The sequence below is a fragment of the Macrobrachium rosenbergii genome, chromosome 3, assembly GCF_040412425.1.
Source record: "Macrobrachium rosenbergii isolate ZJJX-2024 chromosome 3, ASM4041242v1, whole genome shotgun sequence".
NCBI classification, from domain to species: domain Eukaryota; kingdom Metazoa; phylum Arthropoda; class Malacostraca; order Decapoda; family Palaemonidae; genus Macrobrachium; species Macrobrachium rosenbergii.
The window spans coordinates 32,819,758-32,842,697 of NC_089743.1; the positions used below are offsets into that span (position 1 = coordinate 32,819,758).

Here is a 22,940-nt window from a genome sequence, read left to right on the forward strand (position 1 = left end):
TAATTTTAATGAAATTTTGAGTACGTATATACTTCATTGTCATTGTTGATAGGATTTGGCATTTCTAAGTTATTTTACTTAAAAACTGGGAGGCTTACATTCAGTTAATTCTTTTTTAATGGGAAATCACTTCTCAATGGTTGAAAACTTGTTTTTACTGATGAACATGCTTGCCATCATCACATGACTACTACTATATTTAGTTTATGCAAGTCATAGAGCAAATTAAGTTGTTATTGCACAAAGAAATGCGTTGACTAAAATTATATTTGAGGGATTAAGGTATGTTGCTTTTATAATAATTACTTAATGTCATGTTACGTTTCGTAGACAATTTTGGACTCGGCTATTCACAGAAGAAGCAAACAGTGCACCAAATATTTTAATATATTTAATTTAGTCAGTTTCTCTGTTTTTGGAATTTTCCTTTATTGAGGATTTACAAAGACTTAGTACTCACAGACTAGCAATGGTTAGAACTATTAGTACTATTATTTCATTATTTAATGAATTAGGTAAGCCTATGCTATTATACCTATGTACTGCATAAATAATGAATGAAAGAAATTTTATACACAAGACGTTTTGAAAATAAAATTCTTTTAAGTTGCCATTCTAAGAAGGGATAGCTATGTACCAAAGCAGTTGCTTTCAAAAATAGCTACAAATAAGTAAAACTTAAATGATGAAAAGACCCACTGCTAGGATCCCTTTTACATCAGAATGTGAGTGTGCGAGTGGAAGGCATATCACCGAGTTTTTATAATTGTTCCAATAGTTTCATGTTAGCACAGTATAAAAGTACATCTTCCTGAATCATTCCGACAGTATTTAGGTAAATTATTAGGGAAAATTGGGAAATAAATTCTTTTTTGTTCATGATGAAATTAATTACTGTTTGAATGATTTCACCTTTTATATCTGTTATCTGTTATGTATTCAACTTATTTTTTCAGTATCAAAATTCAAGAAAATAAAAGTTAGGGACAAGATATTTCTTTTCCATGACTTATGCCAACATTTGCTTAGCTTTTCTGCTGTAAAAAAAGTGCCAGTAGGGATAAAAATCAATCTGTGAAGGTTTATGAGCATCACTGCTTGGAAGATAATTGATTATAATAGAACGAGTTTTTGGAGGTAGAGAAATTCATGTTGCATCATGCTTCATGAATTTTATTCAAAATAATTTTTAATATTGCTTCCCAAGGTATGGGAACTCTGTTATATCAGATTATTTTCCCTCTGTTTGTTTCCTGCATGCTATAATCCGGTATACACATTATTCGCCTATTCACGATATTTTTCATTGAGAAATACTCACTAATTACTGTATTTTCGTATCATTTTCATGACTACTGAGTTATTCAGAGCCAATGAAACGCAGTTTTTCGGCAACACCTTTTTATCAAAGCATCGGATAAAGGTGAAAGTTGGCAAGTGTATATTTTATAACCCTACCTAAGTTTTGCAAGTATTGTTTAGTACCTAAGTTCGACAGTTTTGATATTAATAGAGTAAAATGAAGCCGCCAATGCCGGAACCAAGAAAATCACAGACAAGGATCCTAAAACCATTCATGACATAAGCATAATATGACATCATGAGGCTCCGCCCATCTACCAGGTAGGCAGTAAGTCATTAACGCTTACACAGTCTAGTCTTCAACAAATTCGATAATGGCCAGCAGGATATGGAATTGTCCCCGTGGTTGCAAGATTGCATTTGTTCTACGGCTTGCCACTTTTTATACAAGCGAGAAGACCCATGGCAAGATTTACTGTGATGTGAATAGGTAATTATTTCTATAGTGGTTAATAGCTACTTGGCCACCCCAGAAGTTTGGGCAGCTGTTAGGCAATCCCCTCACTTTGAGGAGGAGTACTGAAAGTCGGACAATATCCATGAGAACGTGGAACCAGTCATCATTTACATCGCTAGTGACGATGAGGACGGGGATGATGACCTCTTCCTCGAAAGTGATGATGAAGACATTTTATAAATAAATTATATATAGTGTTAAACATTTTATTTGTACAGCTGAAACATATTTAGTAAAACACAATGATTATAACAATATGTTTATCGTTCAAACTGATTTCAATGTATTTTCCTTTCTATGCATATCAATATAAATCGTGTTACATTTGATTGATATTAAGTAGGTAAATAATAGCTTGCCCTCAAAATCTTGACTCCTACCATTGCAGCGAGTATATGAGCGCTGTTTAGGGTGCTGTAAGACATAAGTAAATAAAAAGAAGGAAAATAGCAAAGGGTTACATTAACTGAAATAAAACGATGGCGTTGACCTTTATACCTCTAACAATTGAGGGAAATGAGGTATCATTGCTTTTCATTTGAATTCTACTTCTAGTGACCACTCTTTACTTGCTGCAAATAGAAGGCTGTACAGTGAACCCCCCGTATTCGCGGGGGATGCGTCCCACACACCCCCGCAAATAGCTAAAATCCGCAAATACTTAAAACCCCTCAAAAAACACTTAGAACTGCCCATTTTGATAGTTTAAACACAGAAAAACCCTGTAAAAATGCATATACCTGAGTATTTTAATAGTTTTATCACAAAAAGTGCATTTATTCATGAAAATTATATGAAAATATAGTACTGTACTTACTGAATATTTCTCAGTGAAAAATACCGCAAATGGGCGAATTTTCTGCAAATAATGGCTAGATGTGTTCCACAGAGAAACCCGCGAATGCTTGAGTCCGCGAATTATGAGAACGCGAATACGAGGGGTTTACTGTAGTGTCGAAAACTGAGATGAAACAAAACGGATTGTCTTTGTATTCCCGCCCTGAACAAATGAGCTATAGTCTGGTTCATGATGTGGATGAATTACATAAACTGAATTATTTGTAAAGTAGAAACAGTACAAATATCAAGAAAATGGAAGAATTCCAAGCTAACAACTTAGTCCCAACAACTGCTGTTGAAGTTGCGATGAAACCTCCACAAAATAATAATAACAATAATAATAATAATAATAATAATAATATTATTGAGAATGATAATGCAATTAAGGGGACAATGACAAATTCTGCTCGCCATCATTGATATCACTGAAGCCTAGGATGGGTGCTAACAAGACCGAGAGAAAGAGAAGTTTGCTCACTTACCCCGAAAATCTCCCATGTAGGTGGAGCTTTATCTACCTCCTTATTGCGTCAGCAGGTGAACTGCCGTAATGAGTAGGTAACTCTAAGATACGTCATCGCCTACATAGTTACCCCAGGTGGGAGGCGACTCCACCCAATTGGATAGACCTTGTCTCTCTTGGTCTTGGGTACTACTATAAATTACTGAATATGTCATCGGCAAGTGGGCAGAACCACAATGAAGTGATGTTTTCCCCATATGAAAACTTCTCTTCACTTTGGGGGGAGCCTCATGACGTCATAGGTTAACGTCACTGTTGTGTTCAAAACCCTTACCTGTGATTTTGATGGCTCTGGCATAGGAAACACACTTTTACTCTGATCAGTACCACAAGTATTGAACGTAGGTACTAAATAATACTTGCAAAAATTAGATAGGGTTATAAAATATACACTTGCCAACTCTCACCTTCATCCAATGCTATGATACAAAGGTGTTGCCGAAAAACTGTGTTTCATTGGCTCTGAATCTCTTAGTAAAAGCACTTTTTGTGATAAAACTATTAAAATACTCAGGTATAACCATTTTTAGAGTTTTTTTTTGTGTCTGAACTATCAAAGTAGGCAGTTCTAAGCACTTTTAGAAGGGTTTTAAGCATTCGTGGATTTTAGCTAATTGGGGAGGGGGTTGCGGTACACATCAACCACGAATACTGGGTGTTGATTGTATGGGGTTCAGTGTCCTAGAACAGCTAAGAGTTGCATTATCTTATCAGTAAATTGAGAAGTTTAGTAGTTCCAGTGAATTTATGGTGAGAAATACCCCTTGTAATTTGAGAAAGCATTCTGTAGAAAATTATTATGATTTTAAGAAGTGGAGGGTAAATCATGTATGAAGTACAGGGGTCCCCGAGCTATGGCAGCACCAACTGACAACATTTCTGATCTTATGGCACTTTTTCAAATACATTTATCCAGAATAGGTATCCAGTTACGGCGCTGTAAGCACCGTTAAAGCACTGTCAACAGTGCTTACAACAAGAATAGGTATCTAGTTATGGTGCCATAAGTGCCGTTAATGGTGCTTACAGTGCCAAGCACTGACTTACTGCAGAAATCAACTTATGGCATGCCGCTGGAACTGAACCCCCTCTGTAAGTCGGGGACTGCCTACTCTTTAAAGGTATACATAAGCTACAAAATTGTTTCAAAGGGAGTTAATTTAATATTCCTTGGTATAATGTTTCCTGTGTTGTTATGAGTGTAATTGCCTTTAGAATACAATACTGATCAGCAAGTGTAGGCTTAAGTCATAGAGAGGAAAAGAGGGAGCAAGACTATAGCAATATTACTTGTACTGAAAGTAATGACACAACTCACAGCAGTTACATGACACAGGTAGGAACAAAGCTGTTAAAAACTGTGTACAGCACATGCTTGCAAACCTGGACTTAGGACCATGAATTTGCAACCTTCCCCAGTGCATGCGTTCAAAACACTAACAGCTTTCAACAATGTTGTTTTAAGTTAGACTAAAGTAAATGACTGACTGCCAAATACTGTACGCTTGAATAAAAGGTGCATGTCATTTACATTTATTTGGGATGAACCTTACCTACCATTAAAGTTAGCTTATATCTTTGTGCCAATAGGCAAGTCGGCATTTAAACAAAAGATCATATATCTGCCCAGATGACTGTCTAGCACACCTGTTCTTCACCAGGTGTGTTTCAAATGAAGAAGCCACTGCCATGGAACCTGGTCGGTTCTGAGGGCGATGTGGTTCTGTGCCCTCCATCACCTGCCTCTCCGTTTTTCACGCTCATAGTCTCGTATAATGTGTTAGCCGAAAGATCATTTTGGTAAATGTTAATCTTCGCTATGTATGTGACTTCTGCCGTCATTGGCACCTAGTATGAAGTTGTTAGCACCAATAGGACTAATTACAGTATTTAGGTATACAGTAGACAGTTTCATTAAAAATGTGTCTGTAGCAAGTTTTACTTTATTCTGATGGTATGTCAACTCAGTCGATTGTTTAACCAATCTCTTCATGTTTTGCTCATTCTAAATCCTTGTCTGCCAGCCTGTTCCTCATTCTCTGTCGAAATGCACTTGTTTATTCTTTACATGTATTTTCTTTGGCTATCGACAAATCTCTTACTTCTGCCTCAATTATGTTTCTCTTTCCAAATACAGTATACCATGGTTTACAGTTCTTCTGTTGTTTCCAAGCTAGATATTATTCTAGCTACATAGTTTTCTAAGGATGTGTCGTATGGGAATGCTCTCAAGCCTGTTGACTCGCTTTCGGATGAGGCAGGAGAGTCGTAACTTCTCTTTCCCCCGCCTCCCAACATTTACCATTTTCTTTTGGCGCCTCATTTTATTTCGCTTGGCTTACTCATGTGGACTCGTCAAGTAGTGGGTGCGATGCAGGTGCTCAGCTGCTGTCGCCTCCTGTTGCCAGGTGTCGCTCCCTGTCACCTCCTGTTGCCTTCTGGCGGAAGAGTAGTTTGAATCAGAGGATCTCCTTCGGTTTGATCGGTGTTTGCTGGAGCACTGTGCTTGGCTGTTTCCTCATTTAGTTGAGGAAAGAGGCCACATGGAGAATAGGTCTTGTTTGTCTTCAAGTTTTTGGCACCCTTTAAGTATTTGGAGAAGAGAAACCAAGCTTTCTCCTTCAATTAGAGTGCGTTTTGTAAGTTTTATTGTACTCAGGCGCACAAAGCTTCCTTTAGGTGTGCCGAAGCTTGTCTTCTGGTTTTTTATGAAGTCGTGGAGCACCACCTCTTGCGATACAGGCACTTAATCGGTGCTTAAACTGTCATTGGTAGAAGATTCAGTCTTCTTTTCTCTTTTCTATGAAGAGACAAACTCGAGACTGAAAAGTGCTTTGGACATGTTGAAACAGTCTCAGTTTAGGTTGTTGAAGTTTTATCTTTTATTGAACTTTTGCTTATTATATTGTCACTTCTCTGCGTCAGCTTAGAGAGGTTGAGGTGCCAGCTTAGTGTGTGTTTTTGGAGCAAACTTTAAGGGTTCTTGGTGCCAGAGGGAGTTTAACGAGGAAGAGTGTTAGTTTTTAACTCATTACTGATGCTGCAGGCTAATGTTCTCATGTTTATACTAATTCAGTTTGGAGGAGAGGAGAATACTTATGCTCCTATCTGCAGTAAAGGCTTATGCCGCACAGGTTAAGGCGATAAGGGAGGTTATATTAGTGTAAGTCTTGTTTTATACCTTTTGGGGGTAAGTGCGGCCCTCACGTTCTGGTAGATGGGCAATTGCAGGCTTCCTGGCATGCTTGGAGCAACTTAGGAACAGGACTTTACGTGATGGAGGCAAAGGAGGAGAGTTATGATTCCTTTTAGGTTACCCTCCACTGGTTTAGTCTCCTACAACTGTTCATTTGTCTTCCTCAGTAGTCTTTCATTCTTTAGCAGAAAGTTATAAATTAGAGAGAATGAAATGGGCCAGGTGGTAATTCATTGGGATTTTACCTCTGACTATTTCCTAGCTCCATAAGTAACTGGAGATTGGCAGCCATTTTGGACACATTGAGACTGAATAACTTTATGTGTCTGTCCGCATGCTTTTTGGTTTTTCCAGCATGGTTTTAGTGACTTTCCAAAAGAACAATTAGATGTTTTGGTGGATGTGCAGGAGACATTTTTCTCATACCAGTACATCCTCAATCGCACAAGTTCCTTCGAGGTGTATCTACATAGGAGTGCTCAAGGCAGTTTGTTTGGGCTTATGTACAGCTCCTCTTATAAGTGTTCACAGGGAATTTTTTTACCATAGGTGGACGGTGTCGATTTTTAGGAGCAAGAAATCTTTTCTACTTAGTCAGCTGGTTCAAGTTGGCCAATTCTGTCGACAATATTCGAAAGGCCAAGAATCTGTTGCTTCACCTGGCTCAGTCTCTGTGCAATATGATTTTCAGTTTACTTCCTTAACTCCTCCTCATTCTTATCTAGTGACGTGGGAATGATTCTTGAAATATGCAGGCTTGTCTGTCAGAAGACGAGTAGGCACGTGCTTCTTGAAGAATTTTAGCCCTGAAGGAAGCTTCCTAATTGGTAAGGGCTTTCTTTGTTAGGAAACATGGCTTCACTGGGGATTGTCAGAATAATTAGGCTCAATCACAGTATCCAGTCTCAGCATAAGAGATTACAACTTACAGTTAATGTTCATTAAAGTAATCCAGGACCATTATTGTTGCCGGGTTCTGTAGGCGGGATGCTGAAACCTAGAGGTGACCATTTTATTCTTAAACCTACAACAAGGCTTTGTTTTTTCCCTCTGTCTTGTAACACTAGATGTCATCTTTGAGTGAAATGAACATGATATTGGTTTGATAAATCATTCTGCAGAAGGACAGTGTTTTTGGTAAATGGGGATTCAAGAAGAACAAAACTACCTACAGAGTGGCCATCACATCCACAAATTTGACAGTTACTGTGGGATTAGAAGCACTCAAATGTAGACTTATTAGAATGCAGATAAACAGGAACAACCAGTTGATTACTACTCCTTTGAGGGCCCTTAGGCTTGAGCAGTGGATGTGTTTCTTTAAGTTTGTCCTGATTCAGACTCATAAGGCCTTTCCCCTCTATCTATGCTAAGGAAGTGTTGAGCAAATTTCAAGTTCAAGAATTGCTCAGTGACTCCTGTAGAGCCCTGGTAGCCTCAGAGCAAATGATTTTTGAACTGTGTAGCTCTCTTGGTAAACGTCTCTCATTCTTCCATTAAGGGGAAAATGACTCAAACTACAGAATTTCATGCACTTCCACTAACTTCTTCATCTCATACTTAACCCCTTGGAGATGCTCGACTGTCTCCTACCAGTAAGGTTATTTTCAAAGTTATCATGGGTTCTATCCTTAATCAAGTGGAGAACAACCATAGCCTTGTGTCAGAAGCAGTGGTTTGTGTATTGTCAGCACCTAGAACCTTGTAGACATCAAAGTTTCTCTGCTTTCTTAGATATAGTAAGACTTTCAAGGTTATCATTTCATACTTTCCTTGGTATTGTGTCACGTGCTATTAGATCTGGCTAATGATCAGCATTGAAGTGTTGAGATCTTTAATTATCCATTTATGTTCAGCCACACCTCACAGTCCATCAGCAAGTTTACAATATAATTAAGAGTAATATTCAGATCTTTATTTATACAGTTGACCAAACTAATGATATACTATCTGAATTACTGTAATAGAATTTTTATATTCAGGGATGGCACATATAAATGGTAGGTAGTCCCTGGGTTAGGGCAGCTCTGACTTACTGTGTTCCATACATACAGTGCTTTTTCAAATATATTAGTAAAAAATTGGTTCAGGGCTATGGCTGATGTTCCAAAGTTACGGTGCCATAACTAGGATTACAGTGCCATAGGCGCTGATGTTCTGAGTTGTGGCGTTTTCTGACTTCGGCACGCCACTGGAACAGAACCCCCTCTGTAACCCAAGGACTGCCTTATATATTATGAAGGTACAACTTAATATGACAAACAAATTATTAGTATTTGTTAAATTAATATGACAGATAAAATAATTATTAATAGAGTTACCTAATTCCTGAGATTAAAACCTCTGCATAGTATTTTTTTTTACATATGAAACAAAAATTGTTACTGTTTTATCTTCTCTGAATAATTTATTGATTCTGAATCTTTTTTAGGTAAATAATAGCACAAGGAAAAGTATTTGGAGAGGGTTTATTTTGTATCTAATTGCTCTCATAATTTTGGTGTTTTATTCAGTATTTAAGAGGTGCAAAAAAGAAAAACGAGCAGGTAAAAGAGTACTGCTGATTTATTCATGATCCAGGGGGTTTATATAGCGGTACTGACGTTGTGTCGCGGAATACAATGGGAGCATAAGTGACCTGAGGTCAATAATAATTAACAATAAATACAGCGAATGAGTACACTTTACAATGTGAAAATAGACAGAACTGAAATTGAATACAATCTTGATGCCTGTGAAAGCAGAAATACACGATACACAATTGACAACAGGTAAACAATTATATACATAGTTTAAATGATTGAATTTGCGTGACCTGGCACGTTAGGCGTGGCTAATTGTAGAGGCAAAGAAAATGGGATGTCCCCACAGAAAACTTGCTCAACAGAGACTTTACAAACAACGCGTTCAGCAGAGACTTCACAAATGACTTCACAGATGACTTTACAAGTACATTGGCTAATATGATTATTAAGCCTGACGAAGAGTCTGTATATACTGTATACTGTTATTCTGTTACTAATATAGTATCGATTAGATTTTCTATAGTTAATGTAGGTATGGGTCCAAATTTTAGAGCCTAATTTCATAATACTAATATATATATATTAGGGTGCGTATTGTTAACGGATAATAATTCTTGACCATGTAATCTAGGGATACAGCATTCCAAGGAATCAGTATATTTATGTTCACAATCTAAGACTAAGTAAATATCTACATTAATCTCAGATTTTCAGTTTAAATAAGCAAATCAAGTACTAGATCTTGTAAAAGGCTATAATTAAACTGAAATTTCTTAACATAGTAAAAGAACGGCTCACCTTCACTGTTTTAAGCATAGAACTAAATTTACCGTTCATGTACCTGACAAGATTGCTTTGTTAAAGCTGTTTTGCTAATTTTTTTGCAAAAGTTATTAAAATCCACAAGCACATGTCTCCTATTATGACTTCTTGTCCTTATGGATGTATTAATGTTGCCATAAAAAAAACAGGTTTTGACGTAGGAAAAACCTATTTTTGGTAGTCGCTGTTGAGTCCTCAAGGAGTTACCCCCATGGTGTGCCAGTGCTCCATGGTGACTAGACTTGTGTCAAAGAAATATTTTTCTAGCTTGGTCTTGTAGCTGGGTATTATGTTGTAATGAAAACACTATGACATGATGGACTCGAAGATAAGAGGGCATTTTCTCTTATCTTCAGCGAAGCTGAACCCAGTTTTTCCTGTGTCAAAAAATGCAAGAAGTGGCTATTGCATATGCGCACCCGCCATCTTGTTTACGACCAGGCCGGGCAAAAGACCAGCTCCATTACTCTCTGCTGGTCAGTGTAGGATGATCCCTAGCCTAAATCCCATGCCTTTTTGTCAGGGAAGTGGGAGGGTTTTGAGGACTCAACAGCGACTACCAAAATTAGGTTTTTTGCTATGACAAAACCTGTTTTTTGATAGTGTAGTTGCTTGTTTCATCCTCAAGGAGCTTTACAAAAGAAATTGACAGGTGACAAAAGGCTTAAGCTGTCAAAATTTTAATCCCAAACAAACCAAAGGAAATAAACATTTATGGTCCAAGGTCAAGTCACAAGTTTCAAGCCCCATTCCTTAATCTAAAAAACCTTTTGGGGTTTTGGTAGCAAGAAATGAGAAACTAAACAAGAACTTGCATTTTTAGAGTGAAGTTCTGTAGTGACTTACCTAAGTATGCTGGGTGTGGTTGTAGTCTTTTCGTATCTTCCCCAGCAATAGTCAGCATACTCACTCTTTAGGAAGACCCCTGGTTTTCTGCTGTAGAGCCTATGGGGTCAGGACTAACCATACCACCTACTGACATGCAGTGCAGACAAATTTGTTTGAGCTCATGGCAGTAATGTTTTAAGAACACTGTCTCTGATGCTCACCCTGTACTTTCGGAGACTTCTTCAAAAGAGACATTTCTGAAGAAGGCCAATGACATACTTAATTTCCTAATGTCATGTGACCTAGGAAAGGAGTGTGGGTTTGCTTTTTTAATGAGGAACACTAAAATTATTCTTAGCCCCTGTAGAGAGGGAGGTTTATTTGTGCTAGGGTGTAGGAAAATCGGACCTTCTGGGATGTTTGCCGTGACCTCTAGGTAAACCTTAAGTGCTTGAAGAGGGCATAATGTTTTGCCTGGTAAGAATAGGAGACTTCCTTCTTAAAGGATCCTCATTCATGTCCAGGAATGATGGGCCAGGGGACAATAATAATTGATTATCAGCAGTTTCTAAGAGAGCCCAGTTAACTAATACGGGCTCCTGATGCTAATGCAGTCAGGAATATCACCTTTTGTAGCTTGTGAGTTGCGGTTGTATTGGGTCCGCTAAATTGAGGGGTAGATAAAAGTCCAAGTACCTTGTTCAGGGACCAAGCAATTGGGAGTCTTTGGGAACGGGTCTTTGTAGAGCAAACAACCAGAAGAGAAGTAACAACTTCTATGCTGGTGTCAATCCCAAATCCATAAAGCAAGGGTTCTGTTAATGCTGCCTTGTATGCCATGATCGTTGTAACCGCAAGGCGTTTGTCTTCAAAAAGATATATCAGAAAATTTAAAAGTGTTTGTATAGAAATTTCAACTGGGCTCTCAGTATGGATATAATCTAACCATATCTTCCATACGGACTGGTATTGTCGGATAGATGATGTCTGTAATTTTTGCACTAGGTACCTAGCAGTGTTGATTGAGTAGTTTTAAGGGTAGATAATGTTTAAAAAATCCATACGTGAAGGTCTCGGCTCAGATAGGAGGATGCGTAAATGATTTTCCCTCCTACTCTCTGGGATAGAACAGCGGACAACAGTGGAATTGATTTTTCACCCGTTGTTGAAGTGATAGGAACCAATGCCTGTTTGGCCAGTTTATGGCTATTAAATAAGCTGTTCCTTTGAAGGTTAGGAGTTTGCTCAAAACCTTCAAAATCTGGGATAATGGAGGAAAAAATACATCATCCTCCACTTGTTCCAGTCTTGTAGGAAGGCATCTCTTGCTATTGCTTGATTGTCCAAGTTCGAGATACATATACTGGGAGTTTGTGATTCTCGTATGTGGCGAACAGGTCCACTCCAGGTTGTGGAAGCATGTTGGCTATTGGTCATGAACAAGATGGCGGGTGTGGATGCGCAATAGTCACTTCTTGCATTTTTTGACGTGGAAAACTGGGTACAGCTTTGCTAAAATAAGGGAAAATGCCCTCTTATCTTTGAGTCCATTATACTCTATCACGTGTCATAGTGTTTTCATTACGACACAATATCCGCTACAAGACCAGGCTAGAAAAATATTTCTTTGATACTAGTCTAGTCACCATGGAGCACTGGCACACCATGGGACTAACTCCTTGAGGATGGAACAAGCGACTACGCTATAAAAAATCTTAAAATAAACAAGTTTTGCTAACAGTTGGAGCAACAGAATTGTTAACTCTGTCAGTACACCTGCAAGAATAAATTGTCTGCAGATTAACGATGTAAACATTTCCTACTTCTAATCTTTTCTTATCATTTATAATGTCAAATATGTCAGTTTTGGCCACATTTAACTAACTCATACTTGTTATCATCATATATAACTTTACTTTGGAGACATGTATTTATTCCAAGATGGTATTGTCGGATAGATGATGTCTGTAATTTTTGCACTAGGTACCTAGCAGTGTTGATTGAGTAGTTTTAAGGGTAGATAATGTTTAAAAAATCCATACGTGAAGGTCTCGGCTCAGATAGGAGGATGCGTAAATGATTTTCCCTCCTACTCTCTGGGATAGAACAGCGGACAACAGTGGAATTGATTTTTTCACCCGTTGTTGAAGTGATAGGAACCAATGCCTGTTTGGCCAGTTTGCGGCTATTAAATAAGCTGTTCCTTTGAAGGTTAGGAGTTTGCTCAAAACCTTCGAAATCTGGGATAATGGAGGAAAAAAATACATCATCCTCCACTTGTTCCAGTCTTGTAGGAAGGCATCTCTTGCTATTGCTTGATTGTCCAAGTTCGGAGATACATATACTGGGAGTTTGTGATTCTCGTATGTGGCGAACAGGTCCACTCCAGGTTGTGGAAGCATGTTGGCTATTGGTCATGAACAAGATGGCGGGTGTGGATGCGCAATAGTCACTTCTTGCATTTTTTGACGTAGGAAAACTGGGTACAGCTTTGCTAAAATAAGGGAAAATGCCCTCTTATCTTTGAGTCCATTATACTCTATCACGTGTCATAGTGTTTTCATTACGACACAATATCCGGCTACAAGACCAGGCTAGAAAAATATTTCTTTGATACTAGTCTAGTCACCATGGAGCACTGGCACACCATGGGACTAACTCCTTGAGGATGGAACAAGCGACTACGCTATAAAAAAATCTTAAAATAAACAAGTTTTGCTAACAGTTGGAGCAACAGAATTGTTAACTCTGTCAGTACACCTGCAAGAATAAATTGTCTGCAGATTAACGATGTAAACATTTCCTACTTCTAATCTTTTCTTATCATTTATAATGTCAAATATGTCAGTTTTGGCCACATTTAACTAACTCATACTTGTTATCATCATATATAACTTTACTTTGGAGACATGTATTTATTCCAAGATGTACAGCTGCACAAGTTTGTTAACATAATTACAGAATATACAAAATACTACATTTGATCAAGTCTACAACAGAGGAACTCTTACATATTGGCATAAAAATTTAAATTCATGACAATGTCCATTATCTGAGGTAGCTGAATAATGTTTTAACAAGTTTATTTTGGCTTTAACTCAGATGAATGAAAGAAATTTTTTGAAATAGAGAAGAGATATTCAATAAAAGCCCTCCGGGTGTTCATCCAGTGGTCAGCCAAAAATTAGTATTAAGTGATAGGTAAGGTTACCTATAATGTCTATAAGAGCAGAGTAACAGAAAGGTATAACTTAGATACAGTGTTTTGTTCGACACTTATAAAGGAAATGGGAAAATATGAGATAAAAACCAAAATCATAACATTTATTACTCAGCTATAAATAGATCTACATGTATGACAGCTATAAAACAATCAATGATATATTAACTGTATATGAACCATGACTTAGGAACAGATAGTTGGTTAAAATGACAAATTTTTTAAGTAATTTGTATTTTCCCTAACATACAAACCTGAGGTTTTTACATATGCGATTTACTTTCAGCGCAAGCTGCAACAGGCCGTTAAACTTAAGACAATCTACTGAAACTTGTCAGCTGGTACATTTATATTTCATCCATAAGAAAATTATAGTAACAGTAGGGACAATGATAGAAAGTAAAAGTAGAGAAAATTATAGAAAATACATAGATATTGTTCTTCAAAATGCTAGCTTTTAGTACCCAGAAGGGTAAGCTGGTATCAGCTGGAAACATGAAAGCCTTTCGGTCACTTGAAGCATATAAAACTTAATATAAGTTATATATTTGTACTATGGGTATATCTGAAAGCCAGTGTATTGGCTTTCAGACTGGCTTTCAGATCTACTGAGTGCAATAGCAAAATTAGTAAAGCGAACATTCTCTTTGTTGTTTTGAAATCTGGTGCATTTTGTTGTCACATCCATGAGTATTATTTACAAATACTGTACTGAAACTTTTCTGCTTATTTTGCAGAGATCCCCATGCTCTAGAGACATTTTTAGAGACTCTCCCTAGCTCGGTAAGTATAAATGGACTTTTGTTTGACTCTTTACAGTGGTACTTCAGATAATTCTTGTGTTTACCAAATCTTTGCAGATGTACATGAGAAATTTCCTCCTTTTTAAGAGGGGTGTTATTAAGATGTTCTTTTCCCATGAACTGAGTACAGTATTAATATTTTTTGTCTTAGATATTTCATATTCATTTTTGTAAAATGGTTTAGAGTTTATATTTTGCAAAATATGGTAAGAAAAAATTTAGATTTCATGAATAATTCATGAGGTTAGTTTTTTCAAGGTCAACTGCATGTTTAGATGTGTTGGGGGAGATTTAAAATTGAAATAATTTTTAGGTCTTAGTCAGTGATTATATTTGTTAATTAATATTATGCATACATTGTTTTAACCATTGTATTTGCATGTGGAATAATAGTAATACTTTTATTTTTAAAATATTTTACACTATTAGTTTGCACATGTAGCAGGAGTTCATAGCTAAAGTATACAGAGGGAGTTGTTGTATATTATAAGGAGAGTCTCATTTCTACCTTTTTATGTCTGTGAAGAGTTTTATGGGCTTTGAGTAGCTTATGTATGATAAATTGCATGTTGTTTCAACTTTCTGTTTGATACCCTGGTGTATTTCAGTATCTTACATTGGTAGTGTAATTTATTATCATCTTTAAATTGACAGGCCATTATTGTAGGTGAATTTAATTACTTCTTTCCTGAGCATAGCAGCCAAGATATATTAAACTCAGTGCTATATTCTATAACTGAATCTATATGTTTTGAAGAAAATTTAAGTACAGTATATTCATAAGGATGTTTTAGTATTTGTACTTGTAAGGACCTTACAAATTGATTCTTACATTTGGGTTTCTTTGATTTTATTGAACTGTTTCATTTCTGTTTATATTTAGAGGGTCCATTTATATTTAAAGTTGTGGCAATTAACACATTTGATATTAGTTATTAAAGTATTATTATTAGCCACCCAGTAACCCTAGTTGGAAAAGTAGAATGCTACAAGCTTAAGGGCTTCAGTAGAGAAAGAAGCTCAGTACAAAAGAAGAAATACAGAAGTAAAGAATAAACATACAAAACATTAAAAAAATAAACTATAACATGAGAATTGTGAGCGTGCTCAACATAAAAGCATTTACTCCCAGTTTGAACTTAAGTTCTGACTCAACAGTTTCATAACTTGTTTACAGCTGGAACAAACTTAGAAAACTGTACATTAATGAACTTGAAAAAAAGGTAAGATTACATATTTAGTAATACGTAGCAGATGGTATAGTGTAGGAAGATTTGGATGTAAAGAATGACCAGCATTAAGATTTTGTAAAATATGCACAATGAGCTGATTGAATGTGATGTCAAAGATTATTCTAAGATCTAGTGTAAGAAATTCAATGGCACTCAAGTCTTCTGTGTCAAAATCTAAGGCATAAGTCAGCTGCTGAAGACCAAAATGGGACAGAGTACAAAACATAGCAGAGTAAAAGGCTAAAAAATTTTATTAAGAGAGACAGAACAAATTTCCAAAATTCTGAAATACATTCAATACATGTGTACCAATTCGCACATAGTTAAAGAAAGATATATGTTTTGTAGATAACGGATGCCTTTTTGCATATTGTATAATTGATCATATTGCTAGGTATCCTTCTTTGTTCATTTTCAAGGATGTCTGAGACCCTTTTCTTTTTAGATGAAGAAGTCTGTTAGTTTTTCCTAGCTGTCGTATTTTTTCGAATTGCAAAATAATTAAGAGGCAGTGTTCAAAACATGAATAACTAGTAAAAAAAAAATTGTCTGAAATATCTTTCTCTCATGTCTGTGTTTTGTCTTTAATATGATCTTATAAGTATGGAAAAGGTAAAATGACATTTACACTGTGTCATCTAGGTATAACCTACTACTGTACTTAATATCAAAAATAAAAATGGTAGCATGTTCTTGGTATACATAGTTTATACCTTAAGCAGTAGACATGCTGACCTGTACCATAGGTGGCCACATCTTGAGGTTGTGCCAGATACATGCAAGAACTGAAAGGTCAGGATTAGGTGGATAAGATATAGATAGGATATGACCTGCCATGACAACTATATCTAGTGAGGAGACAAGTTTGTATTTGTAATATCCCTGAGGTAAAGCTTTGTAAAAGTTACAAGGCATCTCCAAGTATTTGCCCTCAAAATAAGAAGCAACTTGAGATTAAATTTGAAATTAGAGAGGATGAACTCACATGAATTTCATGTAACTTCCACCCTCACCACTTCCTCTTCAGAGACCATGAAGTGGACTCACGAAAACCTGTCGAAGGCAGTAAAGAGTTGTATTTTTAGGTATGTTGTACGCTTCGTCCTATGATCTTAGACTCAGAAAATACAAGAATTATCAGGTCAGAAGGCATTATCTCTTCTGGTAAAACTTAAGTCAGGGGAATTGATCTTCCTCCCTAGAAGTGATCTTGGAGAAAGCTGGGAGGACAAATGGTTCTGTGGTCACATTTGGACCACTAAGATAATGAGTCTTGCTAAAAAATTCAGGCAGGAAGGAGAAGCCAATCTAAGTCCAATTCTAGCAGTCACAATCCATGATAAGGCAGGGAGTTGGTTTACTCCTAAAATAAGCCAGAGCCAGAAAGAATATGAGTTTCAACATCAGGTCAACAAGAGATGCTTCTGCCAAGGGGTCATGTTAGAATTCTTCACAACATCAAGATAAATCTCAACTCAAGGGCATGAGGGGAATGCATTGGAGCAGGTTTTACAAAATTTATAATCAAATTTGCTCAGATCTGTAAGGCAGTTAATTCCAGGCAGTGTGGTGGACCTGATCAGTAACCTTCAGTGGCAAAGAGAGACATCACCCTCTGAAGTTGGAGGGAGGGAAAGAACTCTGCCATCATTGGAATAGTGGCACAGACCATATCAAGGTTCTGCCCATTACACCAGCTAATGAACCAGACACATGTCCCTTGGTGATAAAAGTAGGAAGCTGCATGGTTTGGTGATAGCAACAGCAGTTACCTTCTCGTACTTGATGGAAGGTGAGAAATATCACTCAAGGAGTGGGCAAAAGAGAAAATGATGAAGTGGAATGACATCTCCCTGGCTCATTCTGACAGTAGGGAAGTAGTTGATGGTCTGGCACGGGTCGAACGCTAATTGCCACCCAACTAGTTGCTGAAGCACAAGGAATGGTTGCCTCTCTGTCTGGCCCTTGAAGAATGCCTGCCTTCATGCACCAAAGGATAATTGTGACACTGAAAGGAGAGTGCCTTTTTGAGCAAGACCTCCTGCAAGCATATCCTAAATGGTTATGGGGCATGACCTTGGACCTTGAACAATTCTGGGCACAAAACATGGGTCTTGAATCGGCTGCATTCGTGACTTCTAGGAGTACATATGGCCTGACTGTGGAAATCAGCACTGGTATCTCCTTTTGGTGATTCAGAGGAAGAGTAGTGCAGGTACTGCTCCGAATGGTCAGCAGGCAGCAGATGTTGTGGATGCTTCTGACAGGGGAAGGTGGGCTGCATCAACTGAAAACCCATTAGCAGCAGTGGGATCATTAGAATCAAAGGGTACAAGCAGCTTGTTTAAGGAAGAGCCAGTCATTGACCACAATTATGACTGGAGTGATGACATGACTCTGTGGTGAAATTGAACCAGGAGAGCCACTGTAGGATGAAGCAGCTATGGCTGAGCACAAGTGGGTGGTGGTGATGTCATATGGGGAGGCTTGAAAGAAGTCAGTAGTAACAAGTGAACTGTCACACCTGTCTTGGTTGGGATATTACACCCCAGAGTAGGGAGGTAGGAAGAGCTAATTCCCTGTTAGCCAGATGAGCCTGCAGAACTGAAGGTGGCAGCCAGGAAAGCTTGATTCACAAGAGGAAGCTGCTTCTTTGCCAGAACTGGCTGTAGATCATGGAGGAGGTATCTTTTGGGGTAACAAATTGTTGGATGAAGCACTGTGCTTAACTGAAGTGGCTGGTGAGTGAGTTTCGAGAATCCAGTATCCTTTGCTTTGGCTGGAATACTTGATGATTGTTGCTTATTTGCCTATTTCTGCTTGAAGATGCACCACTGTTTTATGAGGCCACTCCCAGTAAATTTGCATACCACCTCTAGACACTTTAAATATACTGTGAGGCATATTGACTCTTGCACTAAGGGTAAGAAGTAAGCCTAGGTAAACTAAGGGTAAGAAATAAGCCTAGGTAAACACTGTAACTGGGTCAGCTAACCAGACTCACTTTCAGCACTGACCTCAAGAAAAGTGCATGATCATAATTCTGGATATCAAAAAAACAAGTGAAAGAGGCCAACAGCAGTTCAGTGCTAACATCATCAAACTGAAGAAGGGTACGAGGAAATGTGAATGTGAGGTAAAGGGAAATGACCAGAATAAGCATGTACAGCAAGGCAAGGCAGAACTGCCTATTCCAAGGAGAATTATATTAAGCCCATAAACAAAAAATCAACAGAAAAAGGAAGAAGTAAATCCACAATAATTCCCTGAAATAATTAACTGGAAAAGTAGAAAATTACTGTGGTTATGGTAACCCAGGAAGGGAAGATGTCCAGGATAGCACCCCTAACACAAACAGACAGTATAAAACTAAAACATGAAGAGATGGATCAGATACAAAAGTTAAAATGAAACTGTGATGGTATGATGAGCATGTAGCAGCTAGGAAGACAATTTTGGGAATCGGCTTGTTTGCTGGATAGAGTCACAGAAAAGTTAGAAAGGAGCAGAGCTTGCATTAGTAGGCTGAATGGAACATACCAACTAGGTGGCATCTGAAGCTTGGCTAATATAACTTGCAAGGAAATATCTTGTTACCCTATGACCTTTATATATATGGCAAAGTAACTTGATAAAAGTCTATCGTAATAGAAATTGTTAAACCTGAAACCATAAGTAAAATCTTTACTGAAATTAAATAACTGCAATATTTGGAAAATATCTGGATAACATAGGAGCAGTTGGTGAAGATGATAAATAATATTGAATTTATTGCCAGTAATATTGCTAAAATTCAATGTGGTTTTCCACCAAATATTTGTATTTTGAGTCAAATATATTTATCAAAGAAATTTTGATTTTCTTAAAATATTTTGCAGCACTGAACGGGAGAATTTTTTTCTGAAAGATCATGGGTGAAGGCTGAAAATTGTCTGGGTTGTTGTGTTTTTGTGAAATCTGATGTAAGAATCATTTTGTAAATCATCCTCTACTTGCTTTTGAATGTGACATTACTTACTAAGTATTGCATTGGATGTCGTCTGTTGCTGTGATTATGAATATTCAGTTACTGATGTGTTGATGTCAGCAATTTTTATTCTTGCAAATTACAGTAGTTAGCTATCAGTATTCTCTAATTCATATCTACAGTTTTGCAGTTGTTAAATTTCAGATTGTTTTACCACAACCCATTTTTCATATATATGCTTATATTTGTATCTTGAATGTTCCTAGGTTAATTAGTCTTTAATCTGTCAGACAAAAGATAGTCTTACTGACCGTGTGCCAAATGGATCCTAGTTATTCTACCTCGCTTATGTTAACATGCTTGTTTGTGTTTACTTCACGCAAGATAACTCTTCCAGGGCCTTTTACTAATTTTCTATTTTTTTCTGAAAATAATTTGCATTAGTCCTTTTTGTCACTCCAATGCTTTAAGTAAGCAGTGAAACAGTGTATTCTTTATTTAGCAGGTATTGTTTAGTTGTCAGTTTTTCTTTTGAATTGCCTGCTCAATAGCCAAAGAGTTGTATCCTAATAGCTCTTGGAACAAGTTTTGCTTCTTTGCTTTTTTTTTATTTTTATGTGTTTAATTTATCTTTTTCAATTAATTTTCTGAGCATTTGTGCATTGTAATAATGAACAGGTGTATAATCTCAAAAGCAATATTGTGTATTAGTTGCATCTGTTGTGATCCACAATTTTACCTAATTTTAACTATTCAGCTTTTCCTTAAGCAGTGAGATTTATTCATTCTGTTATTAATCATCTTTCAGTGTAATAGGGATAGCTACAGTAAATTTTTTTTTTTTTTATGTTTTGCATGCTAGCACCTTTTTTTTCACTGAATAGGTTTGTTTTATTGGTGTGAGTTTGCATGCATTTGCTTTGCACCAATGCATGGATTCACTGTGCCCCATTATATTCTGTCAAGATTTCTGGGTAAGGTCAGTTATGCGCTTACATCCTCCCGCAACAGGCAACAGACTCTTCTTGTCCTTGCTGTTGTAGTCAGGTGTGTTAACTGTTCCTCACTAGTGACACGTTCTAGTGGCTGTGCATGCTGACAGGCTGCTGCCACCCATTCATTGCTTTTGCCGCAGGCAGAGGACATGCAATGTGTGTTGTTCAAAAATTTCTGCTGCGGAAGTGTCTACTTTCTTTGATTTGGATCCTTCTGTCTCCTGTTCAGTAATTAAGTTGTCTTTGTCATCGGCCATGTCAGTGGAGTGCCAGTCCTTGTACTGTGTCCAGTCTTCAGCTGTTCTCCTGTGCTTGCACTTGTGCCCACTAACTAGCCTGTCTTTTATTATGCTCACTCCTTGTCCGCTGCTTCCCCTCTAGTAGTCTTGCTGTTCCACATTTGCCTTGCTAATGACTGACCTGCTACTGGCCATGCTAGTTCCTGACCCATCTTCAGTGATTAGGTTAATATCAGACTCATCCACTTCATACTTGCCTTGCTCACTGACTGGCGTGCCTTCTCAACTCTGCTTTTGTGCTTCACTCCTGACATACCAGCTGAACATCCTACCTGTTTGACTTCTGCTGTGATCATTAGTTGTCCATAAGAGATGACTGCGACCAGTGAGGTTTGGTTAGAGAAAACTGCTCCTCCAGGAGTAATTGCTGCATATGCATTCACAGCTGTACTACTGCCAGAGCTGAGAATTTCCACTATCTGACCTGTTGCAAGCATTCACACCCTCTTTTCTGTATCAGTCACTATTCAAGGGGAGGTTCATACATAATCTCTTCAAGGGATCTCATAACCGGTTGAGTATGCAGGTATTCACTAAAAATACCTTTTTTCCCTTGTACTCATTCTTTAGAAACACCAGTCCCCTATTATTGCTGATTTTGATTTTGTTCTTTTACTGTACCTCTGTTCATATTCTCTTTCTTCCATCTTACTTTCCACCCTCTCCTAACAGTTGCTTCATAGTGCAACTGTGAGGTTTTCCTCCTGTTACGCCTTTCAGACCTTTTAACTCTCAATGTTTCAGCGATGAATGACCTCATACATCCCAGCACTTGGCCTTTGTTCTAAATTCTGTATTCTATATATTCTATTTGCTGATTTTGTGGGAAATAAGCTTAAACTGGTACTCTTAACCTACTGGTTAAGGATTAATGCTCTTCCTCTGGGTCTTCTTCCTCTAATCCTTCGGGCCAGCCCAAGGAGAGCTGTTAATCAGCTCAGTGGTCTGGTAAAACTAAGGTATACTTAACTCAGAGGTTGCACCCAAATAGCTGAGTGATGCCAGCAGACACATATCAGGACAGTATGTCTGCTTCTAGCAGCTGTTACTGCAGCTGTGTCCATGACCGCTTCACTCCAGGAGCGACTGAGATTGTTGAGTTAGCAATCATGCCAAGAATCTTGACTGTAACTGTTGTTTTTTACAATATCCAATAGTGGCTTATGCTGTTCCAAGGAACTGTTCACCAAGTGTGATCTTTTGACTTCATGCTTAGGGCAAGGACAGCAAGAGTAAGTTCCTTTTTCATCCCCGAGAATATACCACAAAAAACTAGCAGTAATAGTCAGTGTCAAGTGTCAGCAAGGAAAAAGGGTTCTTGTTTGTCCTTGCTACAGACCGCCAACCAAAAAATAGATAGATCATTGCTAGTCCTAGGAGAAGATGTTAAATGTTTGCTTTTTTCTAGTGCCAGCCATTTGTTCACCTACTATTATGATGGGAGCTCCTGCTTCTGATGAGTTGTTGGCTGTGTTGAAGACTCACACCACACCAAAAGCAAAAGCAGCATATGCCAGGAAGGTGCACTTTGTCCCATTGCAGAACCCAGCCATGCTTGAGCACTCCAGTGAAGATGACCAAGAGACAGCCATGGTCTTACAGAATGAAGCTTCTTTTAAAAATTTATCAACATGGTTTTCAAGATTTTTGGCTTGGAGCAGTCCCAAAAACCCAAGAGGGAAGTCTTAGCTACTGAAGTCAGCAGCAGCTGTATTATAGACAACATCACCAGGTGTATGTTTAATCTGGTTCTGTCCCTGCTCTTAAACATTGTTACTGATGTAAGCTTCCAGATGGATGAATGAGGAACCAGCCAGAATTATGGCCAATCCATGGTTGTCATCATTATATTTTTTATATGATACAGTAGC

At 37.7% G+C, this 22,940-nt stretch overlaps 1 protein-coding gene across 10 annotated transcripts in view; it reads left to right on the forward strand.

The window, feature by feature from the left end:
- Nucleotides 1–22,940, forward strand: part of LOC136854038 (mucin-2-like) — a 228,554-nt gene that overhangs the window by 114,888 nt on the left and 90,726 nt on the right. For all 10 annotated transcript variants that reach the window (XM_067130120.1, XM_067130169.1, XM_067130096.1 and 7 more), the window contains exon 4: nucleotides 14,511–14,556. In XM_067130120.1, coding sequence (XP_066986221.1) covers nucleotides 14,511–14,556 — 46 coding nt within the window. The remainder of the gene's footprint in view (nucleotides 1–14,510; nucleotides 14,557–22,940) is intronic.